This window comes from Lolium rigidum, chromosome 7 (genome assembly GCF_022539505.1).
Source record: "Lolium rigidum isolate FL_2022 chromosome 7, APGP_CSIRO_Lrig_0.1, whole genome shotgun sequence".
NCBI classification, from domain to species: Eukaryota; Viridiplantae; Streptophyta; class Magnoliopsida; order Poales; family Poaceae; genus Lolium; species Lolium rigidum.
The window spans coordinates 256,294,593-256,318,582 of NC_061514.1; the positions used below are offsets into that span (position 1 = coordinate 256,294,593).

Below are 23,990 nucleotides of genomic sequence, written 5' to 3' on the forward strand. Positions count from 1 at the left end.
CTGAGGCCGAGAAATCTCCGATCCCCTGGCGAGCGTGGAACTCCCAGGAGGATTAAGAAATCGCTCTCTTTTACTGTAGCGAGAAGTGTGAACTTTTTTTTGGCTTTTTTATCGATCTATAAAAATAGGCATGGGCGGAGCCAAATGAGAACCTGGGTGTACAAATGTACACCCATTATTTTTGGCAAAAGCCTTATATAGCTAGCTATTATTTACAAATAGAGAAGTATATGCGTCCTTTTTACGGAAAAATTAGCTAAATTTTGGTTTAACGGGCTCTGTACACCCATTGTCTAGGCGCTGGATCCACCACTGAAAATAGGTTTGCATTTTCGCGCGTTCCTGGAAAAAAATGCAGGTCCTCGATCTATCGTTGTAGGCAGCAAGTGTATTTTGCTGAAACATTTGAATGCATATTTTCCTGGAAAAAACAGCACACGCTGCATAGTGTTTTTTCTGACGTAGGAGGATAATCAATTAAGAAGCAAAGAGAGTTCCTATTCACGAGGGATAAGTAAACAAGCGTGATTACATCACTCTAGAGACTTCAAACTGCAAGGAACTTCCATGACGAAAGCACACGGCACCAAGTTTCAGTGGCATGTCATAGAACTCACGTATCTAGCGGGGGTGACATTTTACTTCCAGTCTTAAAAACAAAATCAGTACCAGTCGTTCCGTTGGAACTTTAAAAACGAAATCAGTACCAGTCGTGATCTTTGCACATGCAGATATCCCTCTTGTGCGACGAAGGGCCGCCCATCTCAAGCTTGGTGTTCAGGAGCGCAAACCCGTGGATCTTTCCACGCACTTCTTCGCTCAGAGAAATATCGTCAGCCACATTAATAGTCATGCTTTTGAGATCCTTCTTGCACATGAGCAGCAGCTTCACCAGGTTGACCTCATCGTCAGCTCCGGTGAAGAAATGGATCTCTACCTCCTCGAGCGAATCTAGCGGGACGTTTTCGGTCCTTAGCCTATCAGGCTGACGGCAAGGACAGATGAGAGTTGGGCATACCTGCTGATCTCAGAAGAAAAGAAGGTACATCATTTGTGAGTCCAACAAATAAGTAGAATTACAACAGTAGATGCATCTATCTCGAAAAAAAACACATACAGGTTAAAACCTGTAATCGTGTAAACATACTGAAAATCTTTTGACTATGTACCAAGTAGTAAAGCAAAAAACTTACGGTTGTGGGTGTATCCATGTGGATCAACTCAATAACCAGCTTGGTCGTGGAACCACATCTCCTGAGAAGATGCAACATGCTCGGCTCAGTGGCGTGTCCCATTAGTTTTAGCCCCATCGTTAAAACCTTGCTCTTGGGAATCTTCCTTGTATTCTGCAAGAACATGTTGTATGCCCATGCGAACTGACAACCACACAAAGGAAAATGTCATAAAGACTAGCAAATTACATAATAACATGGATGCTTACCACCACATTGTACCTACATCTTAGCTTTCACAAACTAGTTGTGCACATTGCAGATAAGTTACGTAAGCTATAAACAAAGGAACTTCAATTGACCCTCACAAGGATGAAACCAATGGCCTAGCTGCCACCTCTCTCCATCCGCCTGATGGTAATTGCCCTCTAACCTATATTTTCTCATCATCATAAACGTTCCAGGGACGCCAAATCTTAGTTAAGGTAGGGGGCTAAGGACCGGGAGAAATCCTTGCCTAGTGTGTTGTGGCAGCAATGACAACAACACACACAAGAATCGTCTCCCGCTATGGGGGCGTCACCGAGGTCCCCCTTCCTTTTCGGTTCCCAAGTGAAAACCCTACACCCTCTTTGGCTTGGGAGAATATGAGCCCAGTCATCTCCTCCATGGAGCATTTGTCTTGGAATAGTGGATATGTTGGTGTGATGTGATGTGATGTGACGATGACATCCAATTGATCAAATCAGCTCCATTCATAAGTTCTTCCGCGTGATCTTTCCCTCACCCCAATGGTCCATGTTTCCTTATTGGTTCAGCACTTCCTCAAGCCTTGGTGGGATGGTATAAGGATACCTCTCGGATGCAGTAATGTGTCCCTATGGCGATATTTCTTTTAGAGTTCTCAGCTTCTCTTGCTTCCTATGATTCACGCCCTATGCAAGGGTAAGGGGGATTAGGCAGGAAGCCCTATTAGTGGTATTGCCAGATGGCCTCACAATGGTGTTTGGACACTTAGAGTAGACAAGGTTGTGATCTTCCTTCGTTTGTCCTTTTATCTTTGGGGCCTTCCATTTGCCACTTCTCTGTATTTTACCACTTCGGTGGATGAGGGCCTTGACGTTCAAGCTATGTGCCTTTCTTTCTATATTTCTTTCCTTCTTTGTTGCCTTTTAAGTTGACCTATCAACAGCCTATGTGTCTAGACAACTGCTTGGGGCTTTATTAGTTCAAAAGTATTGAAAGCAATTCTATCCAACAGAGAAACCCATCGCTCTCCTCATGCAAAAGAAAAATGAGTCGCTCTCGCACAGGCCTCCTCTCCCCTCCATCTTCTCATACATTACTTCTCTCTCACCTCACCACAACGTTGGAGTACCTCTTATCCCCAAATCTCTCTTCAGAGCCTACACCTCACCCCTCTCCTCGCTTTCCCATTCCTCCACTCTTATATCTGGACGATCATCCTCTAGCCTAGGGATGATTACCTGCATTATTTATACCATGGAGGTGTTGAAATCATTGTAGAGCTTGAACCAACGCCATCGAGCATTGATAGATGTCAGGGATATCAGTTCAAGGGTCGTTCAATCAGTCTATGACAGTTATCTGTTGAGCCGGATTCATGACTGGAGAGCCCGAATCAGTGAAGGCAATACCTCCACAGTTGATGCTGAAGGTTAGTGATTTTTAGGATTTTTATGTTGGGGCCGGTGTTTTGACGCGCTGCAAGTGGCGTATATATTGCGTACCCGTGAGCAATATGTTGCAAAGTCTATTGGTGGGATTTTCTCACGTTCAAATGTTCTTCTTTGTTGTTGTCACCTGCGTTGTTCAAATATGTTGCATGTGTTGTCAAACAATTTTCAACATTTTTTTTTTTCAACAATGGAAATTTGTTGCATATCCAAGATTTTTTGCAATATGCGTATATTTAAAATTTGCAACAGATTGGGATGGCTTTTTACGAGATCTTTAGGAGATTAGTTGGGGGACAATAAAATGTTGTTAGTGAGAATGTTATGTTACAATGATCGCATGACCAAGATTCACAGTTTTAAGTAAATTGGAAGGCGGGTAAAGATGGCTGATCTTGCCCAGGCTGTAACTGGCTGAAGCCTAGGCGCCTAGCCATATGACTACAGGTTGTGAGTGGGGCACAATGCCTTCTTTTCTACTAATAAATATGAATTTCCTTTGTATCGTGAGTCACAGCCTACCAAATGTCATATGAATAGAGGTTGGCTATTAAATTAAAATCTAACTGCTATCAATATATGCTTCAAGCTCCATGGCAATGTAGGATCCCATGGCTTGACAGAAAGAAAAAAATTATCAACAAGTTCCTGGCTGTTGAAACCTGCCAATTGCTTTTTTGATAGGGCAATTGGAACATTTCATTCAAGAAAATCCGCGATAACATGGAACAACAAGATCTGGGATGATTGTTTTTTATTTATTAAGGGTAAAGTTCAGATACTTCAGCAGCAAGGTGCATCGATCAGAAAAGACTTACCGGTGGAATGGCAAGATGTAGACTGAGCTCATGGGCGATTTCGAACCGCTCCAGCAGAGGCGGCATCGCGGACCACTGGGTGACCACCAGCTTGTGGAGATGACGGCCGGTGTCGAGGAGGCGGTGCACGTCCGGGTCATAAGCGTCGTCCCACTCCACCTCCGTCAGCTTGGGCGCGGTTATGCGGACCTGTCTATGAGAGCAGCTGTGCACGACAAAGGACTCCAGGCTCGGGGCGGTGACCTCGAGCTGGGTCTCTTTGCCGACGACACGGAGCGAGATCGCCCTGAGCGAGTCGGAGCGGATGGAGAGGTCGCCGACCAAGTTCAGCATGGCCAGCTTGAGCACGCACAGACACGGGCACTGCGTCGACACGACGCGGCTGAGGTCGTCGCCGCTCACGGCGGCGAGCGTTAGGATCAGGAGCCGCAGCTCGGCGAACGAGCCGGCCGGGGGGAGACGGAGGCGGAAGGTGACCACGAGGTTGGCGGTGAGCATCACGGCGCTCTCCAAGAGCGGCACCTCGAGCTCCTCCTCCTCCTCCTCGTTCTCCGACGGCGGTGGATCCTTGCACGACAGCACGACGTGGGCCTCCTGGGCGTCGCGGCGCGAGGCGAAGCGCAGCCACGCGGCGACGCGGGCTGCGGAGACGAGGCCCGACGCCTTGGGCACGACGACGGCGAGCTTGTCCAGCGTGGGCGCGGTATGCGCGGCGAGGGCGGCGTCTACGGCGTCCGGGGAGGACTCCTCCAGGAAGATAAGGTCCGGGATCTGCTTCCAGACGCTGCGCCATCGGCGGGACAGGACGCTGGTCTGCGCCGCGGCGGGTGCGGAGTGAAGGTACGAGAGGATGTAGTGGAGGAGGTCGTCGGAGAGGCCGCTGATATGGTCCGTCGCGTCATGGCAGCCCTGGGCCTCGCCCAGGCGCGCCGACTTCATCTGGCTAGGGTTTGCGGCGGCGGCGGAAGGAGAGAGAATCACCAGGTCTTTCTAGTCGTAGAGGCGTAGACGAGGTACGTCACCAAACGTAGCCGACGCTTCGTTAATTGGCTTTTCTACGCAATGGGATTTGACACTGTTCGCGAGCTGTACGTACACCTAGAAACGGGTCTGTTCAGGATCAATGCTGTCCTTTCCATTTCCTTTTATTCTCTTTCAGCCTTTTAAGATCAATGCTGTACGTACACCTAGAAACGGGTCTGTTCAGGATATATGTCTTAGAAAGTGTACCATTAAATTCATATTTTAAAAATATTGCCAATAACATATTTTTCAGTGTCATGTAACTTCATGTGGTTTGACAAAGTTTTACCTCAAAATACGTAGTGACCTATATGAAAAACGAAGGGAGTACTATTTACAATGTTAACAATGAAATGAACCAGAGGATCCATGATTAATTTGACAGAAGACATCGATACAATGAACAGGCATACGATGTTCTTGCGCAAATATATTTGGAAATTTAAGATACCAGTAAAGACTAAGATCTTCATGTGGTTTCCATACAAAAAAAAATGATTCTCACAAAAGACAACCTCGTTTAGAAAAAGTTGAAATGTTTGTAAGAAATATGCATTTTATGATGCCGACAAGTCTATCAACCATTTATTTTTCGATTGTCCCTTGTCCCTTCGCTCGCCTTATTTGGAGAACTAACCAATACGCTTTCAATATTCTCCCATCAGCCAAGGTTAAAAATATGCTTGGAAGTTGTTAAATGGGGCTCACAAAAATTCTAGATAACAAATCTGAACAGGTATTTCTGCTTTGACGTGGGCTATATGAAATTATCGTAACAACATTGCGTTCAACAAAAATAGAAATGCTTATTTCTACAAGTTATCATTATGGTTACACACTGGATGGCATATACCTATTCTAGATGCAGCCGATTGGAGACGAATGTCCGGACTAGAGACCAATGCTCAAGCTATTTACAATGAGGGTGCATGGCGTCAGGCGAAAGGGGGCCTTATCTTTGATCTGATTCTCACCCGTTGAGCACTTTTCTCACTGAATGAAAGGAAGTATCGAGGCAGTCAGCCGCTATCGCTGAGACTCCCTTCGTTGCCTCCGGTCATCAAAGCGACTGGACCTAGTCAAAACACATATATGTGTCAAGTTTATTAGGTACAACAACCTTCATATACGAACCGTCGAACCCCTGAACAAGTGAACAACCGCTAACTTTACATCAGAAGCATTAGCCAGAGATACATACTGCTTCCATGTCGCCACCTAACGACGAGCCATGTATATGAGTATATGACAAGTCGTCAACCGTTCCTAAATGCAGTATGTTCTGGAAAGCTATTTAGCTTCTAAGTCCAGCCACACGGCTGCTAGACAAGAGGTACATGCAGGTCTTCTGTACAAGTGGTACAAAGCCTGAATGCAACTCAACAACGGACTGATCATATCTGCAACTAAGTTTAAATTATAGTTAGTGCCGGATGTTACACAAGGTAGCAGTACCCAGCGGGCAACAGCAAAGTACACAAGTGACCACACTTCTGTAACTAGTAGTGGAATAGTTCAAGCGACAAGACACAATATATTTAAATTTTATCTCTTCCTCAACAATTTATTGGAAAGTGACTTCCAACTGGTAGCATAAATTGAGGACACGTATTTGTGATCAAGAGAACTATCTTGAGTACTGGTAGCCAGATGATGGTGTGCCAGCTGATTGGGGCGGCTGCTGGGCTTGTCTCTCCTTGGCGTACTCCGCAAATATCACCCAACCATCCAGGAACTGCACAAAAAACGGACTAACGTCAGCAGCGGATAAAACGAAGTCAGTTGCTAAGCTACAGTGTAGACAATGTTCAGTATCACCTAGAACAAGATAAGCAAAAAAAATGTCAACTAATAACTAATCTGCTATTTCCGAGTTTCCATGAGAACATTGATACACCTTTGAATGTTTCCATCAGGCCACAATTATCCATATGTTACACCTTCAAAAGAAGAACATACGTTCCCTACTACACGATGGATTATCATGAACATCCAGGTAGTGAATTTTGACGGAACCTCGTCAGAGGGCAAGGAGCTCCCGCATTACATTATAAGAAAAGGGGGGAAAAATGGACCAGATAATAAGGGAAACCGGACCCGAAGACCATGCAGGCACGGTTAATTAAGGTTGAATTACCCCGATTAATAGAGGCACTCACCTTTCCATCCATTCCTTTGATGCCCTCACCAGCTTCCTCTACGGTTGCATATTTAACAAAGCCAAATCCTCTAGAGTATCCTGATATTCTATCAGTGATGACTCTTGCTGCAAACATAGTGACAAAAGGATTCAGTAGCAGTACAAAGAGTAATGAATTACAGAGGCTAGAATCACTTACCTTCAGTAACCTGACCAAATTTCGAGAAGGCTTCCCTGAGTCCGTCGGTTGTCGTGCGCTTGTTCAAACCTGCATAGGTACACTTCTTTAATAATATTTAAAAGAAATCAATACAACTTTGCATCACCATATGTTTTGATACAATGTACAATTATATATGTAAAACAATCATGCTTGGTATAGTGATATTTTCATCACACCAACTACATGGAGAAGAAATTAATTTCAAAACAAACACCACCAAAACTCCAGAGGAAGTTCATATACCACTGGCATTAACTTACTTTTTATAAACAAAAGGATGAATCATTGACATCCAAACAAAATGAACTATTGGCATACACAGGATAGAGAGCTGCAGTGAACAGAATCAAACAGAGTGCCAAAACTTTAGGTTAAGGCTTATTATTTTGACCAATTTTTATTTTTGTAAAATCAATTAAGAAGACGGTGTATATATTTGAGAAAATACATGTTTCTTTCTGGTTTAACTGTGTTATAAAAAGAACAACAGTTTTTTAGGACACAGCTACAATACCTGGTAGGTGATCAATTAGGCACTTACAGCTATATCAATTTTCCCTTAACCCCCAAAAAAGTATTTCCAAAGAGAATGAAAAAGGAGAACCATATCTTTTGAACAGTACCAAACTATTTACTCCAATTGTAAACAATAAAAATATGCATGTACGCATCCAATATATGTCAAGATTCAACCAAGGTTAAGGAAAGTGAAAGCTCACAGCTCCTTGACGCTCGAACTCGTGTAGTACTGAAGCACATGACCTTTCACAGAAGGACCATCGGTGATATGACACAACAATACAGCACACATGAACGAGAAATTAATGTTCATGTGTAGGATGTAGAGGTGTGTCGCTGATGGGATGAGCAGTACACTATTTGCAACATTGGTGCCACTGCCATTTGGGAGAGATGCAATTCCAGGAGACCAGTAGAGTTTGTTGCAATTGGAGTGGTGGAGGCAGTCAAGGTGTCACTCGTGCTGGCTGGGGATTTGAGATATGGCTAAGGGAGGCGAGGATCAATATCCTATATTATGGTATACCAAAGTAGATTATGTAACTCTGACAAGTTACATTCATTAAAGTGTATGGGTATTTATACAAGATTACATGAGAACATGTCGCTAGGCACCCGGGCTACATCTGATACAACCAAGGATTACGAGTCATGTGACTAGTCAACAAGTAGTTACTCGGAGGTCAACTCAACTCATGGGCCGAGTCGAGTGACCCAGTCAACTGGAAAAGCCTAATGAGTTTAGCGAGTGGCCATAATTTTTATAATATTGGCTTGCCCAGTTTTCTCCCGTGAAACCAAATCGAGTCCTGACCAAAATTCTATCCCTTGACCACCACCACCGGGAGCCTGCCTGCCAGCTCTACCACCTGTTCCTGCCGGCTGCCACGGCTCCCAGGCTCCTCCCTTGACTTCTGTTATGCTCCTGCGCCGGCAGCTTCTGCTCTTGCTGGTCTCCTACTCCGCCGTCTCCTGCTGCTCCTAGGCTCCTCCCAGCTCTCTTTCACCGGGTGCTGCTGCTGCTGGTTTGCTTAACCGGTTGCTGCCAGTTTTTATCTTTTGTAGGCTGCTGGTTCAGGGAGAAGAGAAAAGCCTTGGCCAGTATGAAATTGCACAGGGTTTTCCCCCAGTCCCCAGTCCCCAGTCCCCAGCCTTCTTTTGTACTACAAATTAACATACTAGTACTAGACTATTAGCAGTTATATACTATGGTATTTTATAGTACCTATTGCTCGAGATGAGTCGTGGCTAGTTACGGCTAGTCTATGAGTCGCTACCCCAGATCAACTCGCCGACTCGTAATCCATGGATACAACAGCGATCCAACCTATGTGCTACAATCATGTTAAACTGATTCTGGTAGTCGAGGCACATGCCATTAGCTGGCCTGTCTATTGGTTCTTACCTTATATGCCAACTATATAGAAACAGCGGATGATTAATTCCACATGTGAATTAATTTTAACGTAATCTGGAATTAAGAGGATCATCGGTATTCTAGTAGTTCGAAATATAAACCAGAGAATGCACTCGCATTATTTATCCTTGTGTAAGATGACCCGTATACTAGTTCTGGAGATGGTAGTCAGACAATTAATCTGAACGACAATCCCTTTGTTTGCCCTACTCCTATATTTTCAGTTTAAGAGCTGCTCATTTGTTTACTATTGTGTTGATGTCCTTGATGCCTAACTAGTTAACCTTGCACTCTGTTGGCGGATATACACATATACGGTTTGTCTGCTATATCTGCCATGTCTGTTGCATGGTGATTCTCATTTCCGGGATGTATTTTTTTCTCATAGTAAAACAGAAAATGGTATTTCCTTTCATGATAATTTGTCTACTTTGCGTCTAGCAGATTCCCAATTCAGTAGCAGTCAGGTTTTCATCGTTAGTATTGTGTAAAGACCAGAAAGTGAAACAAAAATCATTCTGATGCTTGCAATATTGAGCAGATCGGACAGGCAAAAACTCTGAATGATGCCGAATTGAAACTTAGCTACAGTAGATGCTAATTAGCAAAGTTCTACAGTTCAATTTACCCAAGCTCTCTTAAAATAGAAAAAAAAATAGCCCTAAACGGCTAATAGTAAAGCAGGTAATAAAGTTTACAGACATCCGACAACAGGTAGTTAATATCGGCACAAGCCTCGGATCCAAAACACAAAGGAAGAAACACTATACATCGGATTTTACAGCGAAAGAATAAATAAGGGGAAAGTGGGGAGAGACGGGAGGAGGAGTTGCCTGAAACGAAGAGGTTGTTGCAGGGCTCCGCAGTGGGGCGGGCGGCCGGGGCAGACGGAGGAGAGAAGGCAGAGACGGCGAACATCCGCCGGAACCCGGCGCGAGAAGCACCAGCGCGAGCAGCGACCGCCGCCATGGTGTATCGATGAGTCGGTGGCGAGTGCGGCGCTACGGGCGGAGGCTTCACTTGTTTGCGACGGAAGGGTTTGCGCTTGTTCCCAGGTATAGTAGTTTTGAGGCCAGTTTGGATGGGCCGAGATATTCGGAGGGTTCCTGGCCCAGCAAATCCATTTTCATCCATTCACAGGTTTTTTTTCTGCTCAAAAAATATTCACATTTTTTTTTTTTTTGGTGATGAGATACTACTATCGAGGATGCTTTACTGAATCGTGTGGACCAAATTCGAGCGATCCTAGGTAACTAACTAACTAACTAACTAAGCGCATCTCCAGCGGGAACACCCATTTCCCTTTGCTTTTTCGTGTCTGTTCCAAATTGAGATGTCGTTGCTGGACACACGCCAAGGTTGATCAGCGACCTGGACATAAACCTGCAATGGCTGACCTAGACCGGTGTCGGATATGTCATGCAACGGCGACTTCGCTCGCGTGCCTGGACGGAGGTCGAACACGGCTGACCTGATTTTGCTAATGCTCTATGTTTTTATTCTCGTATTGTTTTACATTGTAGTAGAAGTAGGGTATACGACAGTGCAATATTTATAATCGATAAGTGCAAATTTTCTGTTTGTGATATATTAATTTGAGAGAGAACTAATTTTACCGTCTGACATACGGGTCATATTTTTCATTGAATAAACAAAACAAACAAAATAACCTGCTGGATGCACTCGGCGGACAAAGGAGGAGATCAGGCAGACGCGACCCATTTCAGACAACAAAAACAAATACTCCCTCCGATCCTTTTTTATTGACTTGGATTTAGTACAACTTAAATTTGAGTTAATTAAAAGGGGTCTTCTTGTTAACTAAACAATCCAAATATAACTCCGCGGGAGACAACATAGGGGCAACCAAACAAGTGCTATGAGAGCATCTCCAGCCGCGTCCCCCAAACCGTCCCCCAAACCGCGCCGGATCGAGCGTTTGGGGGACGTGTTTCATTCGTGCCGCGTTTGGGGGACGTCGCTCCCAAGCCGCGTCCCCCAAACGCCGCCCCCAAACATTAAAAGTATTTTTTTTGGCTAGAAAGAAACTATTTAATAATATTCAAATCGGTTGAACATAAACAAATTATATAAAACTTCGAAAAAATATAATTAAATACATATAAACTATCTACTTCTTCTTCTTCGCTGATGGCCCCGCCTCGTCGTCGTCATCGCGGTGGCGCTTCCTGCTCGTCACCTCTTCCGAAGAGGCGGTGTCGGCGCTCCGACGCGTCGTCGTCGCCGGTGCTCGTCGGCCGCGCCTTGGCCTTGGCCTTGGCGGCCTTCGCCTTGGAAGCCTTCGCCTTGGCCGCCTTCGCCTTCGCACGGCCACCGCCGCCGCCGCGGCCTCGCTTCTCTTCTTCCTCCTCCTCCCGGCCCCGGCCATTCCTCCGCCGTCAACCGGCGGCGGGGAATCGTCGCCGCCGCTCGGCGTCCCGGCTTTGTCCCACCAATGGCGCCGGCCGACGAGCTTCCTCGCCGGAGGTGTCGGACGGAGCCGGGAGATGTAGCTCATCGTCGCCGGAGGTGTCGGATGGAAGCTTGGATGAATGACGGCGTACGTACGGGTCTTATTGAGCGCGGATGAACGGTGGCATAGATGTCGAAGAGAGCGACGGTTGCTCTTCCGAGGAGCTCGGCGCTCCATTCCGGCGGGGTTGGCGCGTCGTCGACGCGCTTGCCAATGCGACGGCTTCCGCTTCTCGTCAACCGCACCGTCGCTACGTATGTGGCGGTTGAGCGTCCGAGCCGCCGACGGGTCGGCCCCGCGCCTCCTCGCCTCTCATTTCGCTGTGTCCGGCGTGCCCGTGCGTCCCTCGTGGGACGGGGACGGGCTCGGGACGCCGGACACCGTATCGGGGCGCGCCGGACAAAAAAGGGCTTTGGGTGACGCGGCTGAACGCTTTTCTGTCGCGCGCCCCAAATCCTTTGGTGACGGCCTGGAGACGCGACTGGAGATGCTCTGAGTTTGGAAAACGCTTGTAATCCCCCGGACGATCGATCGTCCGGGTCGTGACTCAGCACGCGACGCGTCGATCGCAGCCACTAGCGACCGTCCTCCCATCCTCTGTATCCTGCTGATGCCACGAGTTCCAGACTTTCAGTCGTGGCTCTCTCCTGTCCATGTACTCAGTACTCCCCATCGCTTTCTTCTCCCATCCCCATCTTCCGTTCGTGTTCTGCGAGAGACAGCCACTCCACATGAGAGCTCGCGGCCGCCGACCTTACCGGATCTCCTCCACCTACGCCGCGAGTCCTCTGCTCCTTGCCGCTGGCTGCGGCGCTTACTGCCATGGCCACACGCGCGTGCTCCGCTCCTCGCTCACCGCCGGTGCCTCGCGGTGGCGCTCGCTGCCATGGACATCCCGCGCCGCAATCCGCCGCCACCGCGCTGCCATGGGGGTTTCCGCGCCAGAATCTGCCCACCACAGTGACGCTGCTGCAACAAGGGTGAGGCGGCGCCGCGGCGGTTCTCGATGCTGCAACAAAGGGGAGGCGGCGCACGGCGGTATTGGGGCTGCTGCGACATCGGATCGACGTTTCTGTGAGCGGCGGCCGCCCGTGCTACAAATCAACGGCGACCGTGCTACCGCTGGTTGGTGGTGTTGCCGCAAGCAGATGGGGACGATGCTACAAGAGGTGGGGGCGGTGTTACCGTCGGTGGCCGCCTGGCCGGTGTTGCTACCAGTGGTGCGTGGTGGTGCTGCGAGCCACGAGCGGCGGCGGCTGGCGGTGCTGCCACCCCTGGACGGCATTGCTGCCAGCCCTGAAGGTTGTTGCTACAATTGGTGCACGGGTCTGCTGCGAGCCACGGGCGGCGATGGCCGGCGGTGCTGCCATCCCTAGACGGCGTTGCTACCAGCCCTGGAGGGTGTTGCTACAATTGGTGGGTGGCGCTGCTGCGAGCAACGGGCGGCGATGGCCGGCGGTGCTACCAGCGGCGGCCGGTGATGCTGCAAATCCCTGGACGACGGTGCTACAATCTCTGGACAATTGTGCTGCAATCTCTTGACGGAGGTGCTACTATCCCTGGACGACCGTGCTACAATCCCTCGACGACGGCGGTACTCGCCGGACTCGAGAGTCGAGACTAGCAGCCATGGATGGCAGTGCTACGAGCTAGGCCTGGGATGGTTCAAGCGGCAGGAGACACGAGGAGCATGAGCGGTGCAGCAAGTGCGCTCTGAACGTCGGGGCGAGACAGCAAGGTCGTTGACGGAGGTGCGATCCGGCGAGGCCTCTCGCCGGCGGTCTGAATGGCTGAACAATTTCTTCTCAAGGCAGACGCACCGATCCTGTGTCGCCGGCAGTGCGTGCGTGGTGTTCGTTGGGACATAGACGAGTGGGAAATCGTGGGGAGGACAAACTGGGGTGGACCAGAAATATCTTTTTTTTACCGTGAAAAATGACATGTGTCGAGCTGCCGACCCGGGGGATGGGAGATTTTGATCCCCCGGGGGACGCTCAGCGTTACCCTATGAGTTTTATCTTCATCTTCAGCAAGTTGATTTGACAGATGCACAAGACCAGTGCCACAAAACCCACCACACACGCGAAGCCTATGCGACAGAGCGGTACCAGGAAAACGGTTTGTTAACCGTTCGAGACGCGCGATCAAGAGGCGATCGCAGCGATTCCCATACGCCTCCCATCGGCGCTGGTGATCTGCATCAAGTCTGTGGCCTTCGGGCCATGGAGGAAGGGTGGATCTGGCCCCCGGCGACCGGACCGGAGGGCTCCATTTTCTGATTTTAGGGTGAAGGTTTGGTGGGGCAGCGCTTAGGTGGTGGCGGCAGCGTCTTTCTTCTCCAATAAATTCTCCTCGGCTTTAGCCCCATCTCAACAGCAACGTTGAGAAGCTTGTGGGAGTGGTGTGGTTCTCGAGGACCTTTTCTGGCTGGGGATCTTCGGATCATCATGAAGCTTCATCGTCCGTTATTCCTTCTTCCTCGTCTCTGGGACAGATGTGGTCTCCTTGACCCGTTCGGCGAGTTTCCGTTCGCATCCAACATCGCCATGCCGGTTCAGGGAGGAGCGGCAGCAGCGGCGCGCCGACGACACGGTTTAGAGGTTGAAGATGAAGGACATCTCAAGAATTCCATTGTAATTTTCTTTTTTGTTGAGGTGATTTGTATTGTTCAATGTTCCTCTTAATGCTAAGGACTTTTTTGCAAAAAAAATTGACAGATGCACATAAAGCGGTAATCACATACATTTTCACGGATGGACGTAGAGAAAGGTGGGGTTAAAGGCAATCACGGGAAGCAGTCCATTGATGCAGATTCACAGCTCTGAAAGGTGGGAGTAATCTGCACTGAGATGGACTGCTTCCACCTCATTTCCGTCGCTCTAACATTATACTATTGCGCATAGAGATTGCTCACCAACCGATTGCTACATAAATTGTTGATGACAGTCCCCACCGTGGAGAAAAAACCGAAGAAACTTTTTGCAATTGAAAATCTGGAACGAAACAACTGATAATTCGACCACGTCGCCCTTCCTCTCCCTTCTTTGGTCGCGAAATCCCCACCAGCTGCGCCACAGCGGAGGAGAAAAGTCTGTGCTCTGCTCGCCGTCACTGCCTGCTATTTATAGACTCCATTTCCTTCTCCCTTCTCTTATCTCCTCACACCCTTCCCTGCTCCCATCCGCTCAGGTGAGTGCCGCGTCCTAGCTGAGCTCCCGTGATTTCTTTACCTTGTCGCTGCGAGATTCCGTTGTTTTAATTAGCTGAGCTCAGGTGAGAGCGTGTGTGTTGTGATCATGCATAGGGGTTGCTAGAGCTAGGTTTTTTAGTGGCTGTAATAAGGATAGTTTGGAATCGTCGTTAGCTTGTTCAGTTGTACGTTCGTCTGAATTGGTCGTTTACTTTTTGAGGATAGACAAGCTGCAGGTCAGGAAGAATAAATGGTTTGTGGCACCTGTAGATTGTCTAATTATGTTCGAGTTATTATATCTAAACAGCTGGTTACAATAAGAAAAAACTGGGATCGTCGTTAGCATATTATTGAAAGCCAATGTTTATGCATGCTCTCTGTGTAGTACATGCATGCTCTCTGTTTCTCCATCTATGTTCTTTTTTTTTTTTTTGACCTAGACCATCTATGTTCTTTCAGTTGAACATTATTATTAGAGTAAATTCCAGTTTTTACCCCTTAGTTCAATATTTTTGACATTAATTACCCCATTTAACAATTTCTTATCCGTATTACCCCATTTAGCGAAACTATTGCCAATTTTTACCCTCCCAAAAAAATTACACGAGATTTGTCATGTGAGTGCATCACAGTTTTTCTCCGGTTTCTTTTTGCATCCGAAGAAAACGTTGAACCTAAAGTTTTACCTATAACTACAACCTTGTATGTGGCGTGGTCTTCCGGTGTACGTATATAATCATGTGTACGTGTATGTGACTGATGAGCCATCAGCTTAGTATGTGTTGTTGCTATTGGCATAACGCTGCGCTTTAACATTTAGAAAGGAATTTACTTGGTCTAGTGTGGTTGCCTTGCCTCTGAAATTGCTAGTGATCACATCAATTTGTCCCCTACCACCATTTGATTGCTACATTAAAATAGCGTGTACGTACACTATGACTATAAAAAAGTACAGAGCGGCTCGGTGATCAGACTGATTTGGGAGTGGAAACATCAATCGGGGGAAAAAGAGCGACATCACTTGCCACGTGTACCTGACAAGCGGACTGACTTAGCAAATAGCTCTCAGATTTTTAAAAGGGGTAAAAGCTGGCAAAACTTCTTCTAAATGGGGTAATGCAGATGAATAATTGTTAAATGGGGTAATTACTGTCAAAAATATGAAATTAGGAGGTAAAAATCGGAATTTACTCTTATTATTATTTTACTGTCTCCTACAACAAAGCTATAGCTCAGCACTTGTGTCATGTTCAACTCAAACTGATCGGCTCCTCATTCCATTTCCAGCCAGAATCTTTCCCCAATGGAAGGAAGCTTCATCAGCTCATCTGAACAAAGGTAAGCCTTGGTCTCTTTTCTTCGAACGATGCTAATTCCAAATTTGGTTTGTGTCCCCTTCTTGAATGGCTAATTTGGTTGCTCTCTTCATTCAGGGTTGCCGTGGTGACCGGTGGCAACAAAGGGATTGGATTGGAGATATGCAGGCAGCTCGCGTCCAACGGAATCACCGTCGTCTTGACAGCCAGGGATGAAAAGAGGGGTACCGCAGCAGTCGACTCTCTTCGAGAGCTCGGGCTATCAGATGTCATGTTCCATCAGTTGGACATAAGCGAGCCATCGAGCGCTGCTCATTTGGCAGATTTCGTCAAGGATAAGTTTGGCAAGCTAGACATATTGGTATGGTTTGGTTTTCCTTTCGATTGGTTTTTGTCACAATAGCATGTTTAGTTTTCTTCTCAACTGTGTATGGTGTGCTGCTAATATGGAATTATACGCGACAAAAGTTGTATAGTTAGTTCTGTTGTACAATATGCATATGGTTTATGCTGTGATAACGAATTCTTCATGTGTTTCAGGTCAATAACGCAGCAATCCTCGGGGTGACGGTAGATGTCGGAGACCCAGACCCGGCAGCTGTTCAGGAAGTGGTTGGCTTAGTTCCTTTTATTTCTTCGACCTTGCTAATTTCAAAAAAATTGCATAGTAGATTAGACTAGAGATGAGTTAATACTTCTTCAATTCATGAAAAAGTAGATTGATAATCGTAGTATTGACTACCACTACAACTTTTGCAATGGAATCCTAGATTTCATCAGAGAAGTTTACAAGCATGAGCGCAATGGAGAGGCTGGAGTGGGTGGACAAGCGGTCAACAGAGACTTATGCGGAAGCAGAAGAATGCCTAAGAACAAACTATGGCGGCACCAAGAATGTCACGGAAGCGCTGCTTCCTCTGCTCCTATCCTCCTCTGATGCAAGAATTGTTAACCTCTCGTCTTTTATCGCATTACTGCGGGTACTCTATCCAATCCCAAAAATGATAGTACCATATAAGTTAGATTGAGGGCATTTAATGAAGTAACATTCATTTTTCAAAACCAGGTTTTCAGTGGAGAACTTAAACAGGAGCTTAACGACATCGACAAGCTATCTATAGAGAGGGTGGACGAACTGTCTGAACTGTTCCTAGAGGACTTCAAGAATGGTCAGCTGGATCAACGTGGATGACCAATCGAGAAAGGGCCCTCGGCCTACAGAGTGTCCAAGGCCCTGGTGAACGCTTACACCAGAGTTCTTGCAAAGAAGCACACCTCGCTGCGCATCAACTGCGTGAATCCTGGCCATGTCAATACCGACGGCAACTTCCACACCGGGGATCTAACCGTCGCGGAAGGTGCAAGAGGCCCTGTGACTGTGGCACTTGCGCCGAGGGAAGGACCAACAGGAGCGTACTTTGACGGAACAAAAGAGGCCTCTTTTGTGTAAGGTTGTGTAACTCAGTTCGAAGGACTCGAAACAATATCGAGCAATGTATCATAGGAATGTAGTGGTGAGACAGGCTTTGATTTTCATGATTTTGTTTGGAAATTTGATTTTAATGATTGTGTTTGGAAATTGTTGAGACTTAATAGATGGACAGTCTTTATCTGTGGTATATGAAGGTGTATGTTTTAGCAACAATGATACAATTAATCATAGTAATTAAAAACATGAGACTTTTAGATATTGATGACAAATCCAGATATAAAATTCATCATAGCTCAAGTGATGTGAGCTCCACTAAGAGAAGTTTCTTCCTTTGTTCCTAAATATAACACTTCATACAGTTCAATTTGAGCGGTCAAAAACATCTTATATTTAGAAACGGGGAAGTGCTAGTATGAACAATAAGCAAGTTTTACTACAAGGATAAAAGTTCCTTCCTACTGTACACCTTATACTATTTAGTAACGGAGGGAGCTCAGTAATAAAAGTTCCTTCCTCTTTGACACTACCAAGGATAATAACTATGCAAGTTTTACTTAAGGTGTGAGTTAGCAAATCACATGGCATGATCAATCTCAGTCTTCTCACAAAAGAGAGAGGTGCGATAACAAGAAACTCACAAGGAAAAAACCCAAAGGCAAGCTACAACAATCAGTTCCCAGAAAAAAAAATGAATACAATTTACATAAATCGTGTATCTTATTTTCTTTCCTCGGACAACAGCACTGTTCAGAGGAAAGTAGCACTACAGATGAACACTTTATTACACCGAGCAAGGAATAGCTGAGATTATTTATTATACAACAGTTCCATAAATCAAATAGCAACAGGATATACTGGACAAGAATTTTCGAGGTCTCACATTCTCAATCATCGTTTCGCCATTATGAAAAAATGGCATGGGGTTCTGTGGATCTAACGCTTCATATAAATACAAAATTCCTGGTCTTAAGCCTGCAGGAAGCTAGCATACTTCGCGCCGAGGAAGAGCCTCTGCACGCAGAGTAGGGAGTTCTTCCTCACTTCACCGTTGTCATGGTTCATGAGTTTCATAACACGGTCCTTCGCCTTCAGGTCTGCCACTACCAAGCGGCCAGAAGGGTGGTACTGAAGGAACTGCGAGAGATCGTAGCAGGCGACGGCGAGAGCAGTAGTGTCGGTTGAGGTGTCGATGACTGTCATAAGGACACGTAGGATCTGCAAAACTGACGGTGTCACTCCACAATACAGAAAATTTAGACTTAACTTCACTGAACAATATTAGACAAAGCTCGGCTAGTGCTAACTGCAAACAGCGAAAGCAGATGGTATTGGGTGTCAGCTGGGTTGGAGCCAAATAGCGTATATGTATATACTTGTCTATAATTGCCGAAAAGGGTCCATAAAACTAGTTAACCATATGGAAGAACACTGCAACAAGAGTGAGAGTGCAATCTAGGGTGTTTCGTGCACTGGTGTCTTAACTTGCTGCACTGGAACTAAACATAAGTGGAAAAAAGGTTTTAGTATAGGAGAACTGGACCAAATCTAAACTAGATTGGTAGGTCACTTTGGATTGTAGAAGGATTTATTCCATGAAATGACGCAGAAGAGGAAAGTTTTGCAGGAAGTTCCACAATATATTCTTAATTGTTCACATTTTCAGTCGAGAAAGAACAGGACATACCTGGAAATCATTTTCCTCAAAATTAGTAATATTCTCCCGCCAGAAGTTTGGGTCTTTGTGCATTGGAGACCAATCGAGATGGCCAAGAAGAACTTGCTGTTTGTATTTATCAAATGAGCTCAACCTCTTAAGGTTCTCTTTGAGGCCTACTTCTAGTTGATTCAGTGCATCCAATAAATCCTGGGTGCACAGGCAATAAAATGTCAGTTCAAAGAGGTATTAATCAGGCTCAACTGAATCACAACAAACTAAATAATTCTACACTAATTTATGTTTGCATTGGTTCCCAAGTTTCACACAATTTTTTTCAAGATGCTCCTAAATCTCTCTGATCCTGCAATCACATGCATCATATCACACTGGCAGTATATTACAGGAAAGATCACTGTCATAAATGTCAATGTGCCGGCAGCTCTTTTTAGAGTTAACAAGCAAATAAATCCATCAAACTACCAAGGTTGGCATGAGTAGCTTGGGACTAGAACACAGAAACCTTGAGCAAACAAGAAAATAAACTAAAGACTGTACTCATTTAGAGTAAACAGTAATAAAAGGAAAATTAAAAACATATGCTCCCTCCGTTCCTAGATATAAGGCATATACTTTTTTGGAAAAAATCCAGAATATAAGGTGTATTGAGTTGCACCACTTGTCTCGGCAATTTTTGAAGGGATTCCTTATCTTATGTGAAGTCCTCTATTTTCTCGCGTCAATTGTTCAGTGGTAATCCCGGCCAAACCTAGTGCAATTTTTCCTCGATGTGCTTTCTTTAATTTCCATGCCAAAAACTATATGGCTTATATCAAGGAACAGAGGGAGTATCATTTCACTTCATTAGACTCCTAGAAGGGAATATATTTCAGGTGGTTCATTCTTAGGCATGCATCTACCCACAATTTCCGCCCAAAATAGGTTTAAGCAATGTTTCAGCTGTTGACAGTCTTCAAAGAAATGCTTGCAATTCTGAATGGAATGCTTGAAATTCAAAAGGTTCTGCAACATCCTCACCTCATCACTCCATGCTTGAGCTTTCAAGTTCTGTACTATATGTGGCAACCCAAGATCAATCATTTGGGCAGCAAATGCGCCCTTTGCCAGCAAATTACGGAAGGACATCACGACAACTCTAACAACCTTCAAAAATAAGAAAATGGAAAAGATTATCTTAGTATTTCAGATATGAAGGAAATTTGATAACATAATAAAACAAGAAAACTTCAAAGCTCACCTTCTCTTTAGTAGAGCCTTTGACAACTTCTACAAGTCTTGGCAAAACCCTTGTAGTGGACAAATAATCAACAGCTGCATCATAGAAGGATAAAAGCCAGATACAAAGGCAGGTTTCATAGAGGAGCTGCACAGGATACAACAAGGGGTGAGTTCACGATGTACAGAAGATGAAAAGGTTACCGTTGTTATCTACAATTGGGATGATTAAAGAATTGATAAATGTTCATATTAGCCCAAGATGATTGTCCATGTTAATAAGATTAGCCAAATGGAATTTTAGGTGGAATAGGGGCATGCATGCATCCAGTAAATCTAAAAGGAACGCCATGGGCAATTTGGGCAAGGAAAAACCAACTTGTGTTCTTGACAGAGAAAAAGCATACATATTTCAATTATATCTTATTAAGGGCCACAGCAATCACCTGAATTGACTGTTGTGTTGAAGCTGGAGATATTAAAGGAATGAGCAATTTAACACCATCTGCCTGAACAAATAAAGTTCTGACATATATCTCCTTTAGCAAAGTGGCAAGACAATGGGTAGCCGTAGGAATAGAACAGTTCGGGTGGGTGGGGTTCCTCAGCTGCAAAGCATACCATTCTTGAGTTTAGAGCTCATGAACACTATTTTCATAGCACAATACATGCAAAGCTATAATAAACCAAAAGGACACTTCACAAGTTTCTGACCTGAGAACAGAGCCAATCAACCAAACCCTTCAACACATCATGAATTGATGTAAGCTTGCTCTTTGAATTTGAGGCCTCTCCATTTGGAACCATGCCATTCTGAAGCTTAGGTCTCGCACTATAAGCATATATAGTTAGATAGTCCAGAATAAGGAAAACCACGATACAATCATTTGAATATATAAACAGAATGTACCTTATTAACTGGGTCAATATCTTGCAGCTTTTTTCTTGTACGAACCAGTTACCTTTCCAGAGCAATCTGGAAAGTGGTAATTTTGTGAGCTAAATATGATAGCCAGAGAGCAAACTAATACAGGGAAAAAGCTGGTGATAGCATATGAAATATGGGCTCAGCCCATTCCAGTAGAGATGGTGCAAGGTAGAAGTGGTTCATTCACAGGCTGGCTTGATATCCAACTTTAGTTGAAGGGATTGAATGATGGATACTGAACAGTGTGAAGTATCAAGAGAGGCAACAATATGGTAAATACTAATTATCAAGTGGCACCAGTTTGGATAGCACCCAATTAAGAGTCCGAGCAAATAAAGTGCCAGACTACCAGTATATGTAAAATATTGGTAATACATTTTGAGATCAACTAAAGTTAGCTCCATTTTGCAGAATATATGACACAATATATGACTCCAAATATCTATAATACTTGCCTTAGGAAAGGATCGTAAATGTCTTCACCGGAGAGAGATTTGTCATAGAACAGTGCTGCCCGTTTAGGATTTGCTGAAAACAAAGGCAATAATTTAACACTCCAACAGATACAAAAAGTTATAAATACCACACTTACAAATAGTTTAATCAAGTGGATGAGTAGTTGAGCACCTGCAAGCATCTCATCAATGAGGGCAAGCACATATTCCACGGTCTCTTCCTTAGAGATGCTCCGCAAGATATTCAAAAAAAGTTGAATATAGGATGGCCCGTCCTATAAAAGGTAGAAAAATTTCAGAAACCATTCCATTACAAAGTTATTTAAATTTTTAAATTTATGGACTCTAAAATATTTGGCAATGATCACTGGAATCACAAATAGAAGGTACTATTGACAGTTATGACTAAGGATTCTCTTGGAGGAGAAAAAAATACATTTAGTGTTTAAAAGTGGACCTCTTAAATGCTAAACCAATAGCATAGACTAATTCCTATGATTTCATGGCACGTGAGATAAAGCTAAATTCTTAATGGATATAAGTAATATACTTCTTAGGAGAACAAAAGGAGAAGAATGGTGATCTTCAGATGAGATGGCAACAAAATGCAGTTATACAGTGGTGTTTTCTAAGCTATTTGCCGCAAAGATAAATAAATCTAAGACAATAAAGCTACTCACCTCCTCAAGCAACGGACCTCTCTGAGCTTCTGGTTTGTGGTCATAACGCCTTAAAAGCTGGAGGTCTGTCGAAGAGATCAGCTTAGTTGACATATACGACTCCCATGGAATGTCCCGCTTGAGAACCTTGAAATACAGAACGAGGATAAGATAGTTAATACAGCATAAAAAGAATACCCTTAATGTTTTCAAGGTTAGAGAGAAACAAATGGCGCCCATGTGTACACACTATTTGGGTACTACCCTCATACTTTTTGGTACCTATCCTAATACCCTTCCACATCCGGTTGACCACCTTCATGTACCCTCAACATATGAGATCAAACCCAATATGTGATTAAACTCAAAGATCAGTAATGCTTGAAAATATTTCATGAATTAAACTAGGTAACAAGGAGCTGACAACAAGTACTGAGGGAGAGTAAAAATGGAACCACATCTGCTTTCACACAACGATTTGACTGTCTGGATACAATCAGTTAGCCATCCCTTTGCCACAAAAAAGAAATTATTCTATCATAAATTATCCTACAGAAACAGCACACACGTTTTATTTCTGACCAAAAAAACCATAGGCTCTGTTCAATCACGATTGCAGAAACCGAATGCATAACCATGTCGTTTTGCACTGTTCAATCACAAAAGGTACTCCTGAATTCTTAAGATGTCACATCAAGATAATGCGTGCCATCAAGCTAACTCATACAGCCCGCGCGTCCTAAAATCTGAATACACCAACACACCCTTGTAGAATCAGGTACCATCCTGGTGTGGCCTGATCCAACTCAAGGATCAGTAATGAATGCTTGCATATAATTCATGGAAAAACAAACCATACTAATAAGGAGGTGACGACACGCATTACGGGTATGGCGATGCAAATTAGTACAATGCACGCTAGGACGTGTACCAACACATCATCAGAAACTGAATCCATCGGGCAGGCAAAATCGCAAGCGTGCACTGACCTGGTCGGTGGTGAGCTCGGCGCGATCCATCGCGGCAGGTCAAACTCCACCACCCTGGGCGCCCACGCCTGCACAATCAAAGCCGTCCGGGCCACGGATCAGATCGGAATCCCCTCCGGACAAAAGATCGGATCGAGGCGACGAAACAGCCCGCAGCCACGAAAATAAAAAAGAAATCCCGCGAAAGAGCGCGCGGCGGAACCTGCTGGCGCGAGCGGTTCCGGCGAGCAAAGCGGGAGAAGGGGGAAGATGGCGGATTTTGAGCTCACCTGGCGCGATGGGCGAAGGAGAGGATCAGAGGAGAGGAGGTAGGTTGGAGACGATGTGGGGGGGAAGAGATCTGAGAGAGACAGGAGGGAAGGGAAGGGGGAGAAATTAGAGATGAGCCAGAGACAGACGAGTGGCCGAGTCCTTATGGAGGTGGGCCCCACGTCGCATACTTGGCCACGTGGAGGAGGTGTCGTGCTCGGCTATACCTGCCTGCCTTGCATATCCCTTTGGCGCGAATCTTACAGCCACTCTTCTTCTCCTTCGGAGCAAAAGTAACTGGAAAAGCCGTAACTTCTCTTCGCCATGGAGCAACCCGCCGTCGGCCGTCGCCGCCGTCGGTAGCCGGAGGCCGTCACGGAGGCGTGGGATTACACCCAGC

General features: G+C 45.4%; 3 protein-coding genes across 3 annotated transcripts; 1 reads left to right on the forward strand and 2 right to left on the reverse strand.

Annotated features, from left to right (window-relative positions):
• Nucleotides 1–6,107: 6,107 nt before the first annotated feature.
• On the reverse strand, nt 6,108–9,986 carry LOC124674962 (organelle RRM domain-containing protein 2, mitochondrial-like). Its single transcript, XM_047211014.1, has 4 exons — nt 9,843–9,986; nt 7,050–7,118; nt 6,870–6,976; nt 6,108–6,445 (listed from the first exon to the last, which is right to left on the reverse strand). Exons 1-4 carry the CDS (start codon nt 9,976–9,978, stop codon nt 6,338–6,340), a joined length of 420 nt encoding a protein of 139 aa, XP_047066970.1. The 5' UTR covers nt 9,979–9,986; the 3' UTR covers nt 6,108–6,337.
• A 5,971-nt stretch (nt 9,987–15,957) lies between these two features.
• Nucleotides 15,958–17,551, forward strand: LOC124674961 (salutaridine reductase-like). Its single transcript, XM_047211013.1, has 5 exons — nt 15,958–16,010; nt 16,106–16,349; nt 16,529–16,600; nt 16,759–16,968; nt 17,055–17,551. The coding sequence occupies exons 1-5, from the start codon at nt 15,976–15,978 to the stop codon at nt 17,178–17,180; spliced, it is 687 nt and encodes a 228-aa protein (XP_047066969.1). The 5' UTR covers nt 15,958–15,975; the 3' UTR covers nt 17,181–17,551.
• A 550-nt stretch (nt 17,552–18,101) lies between these two features.
• Nucleotides 18,102–23,688, reverse strand: LOC124673721 (probable V-type proton ATPase subunit H). Its single transcript, XM_047209761.1, has 12 exons — nt 23,611–23,688; nt 23,342–23,409; nt 22,374–22,499; nt 21,866–21,968; nt 21,694–21,766; nt 21,221–21,286; nt 21,025–21,142; nt 20,757–20,918; nt 20,333–20,458; nt 20,113–20,238; nt 19,105–19,284; nt 18,102–18,635 (listed from the first exon to the last, which is right to left on the reverse strand). The coding sequence occupies exons 2-12, from the start codon at nt 23,369–23,371 to the stop codon at nt 18,387–18,389; spliced, it is 1,359 nt and encodes a 452-aa protein (XP_047065717.1). The 5' UTR covers nt 23,372–23,409; nt 23,611–23,688; the 3' UTR covers nt 18,102–18,386.
• Between the last annotated feature and the right edge of the window lie 302 nt (nt 23,689–23,990).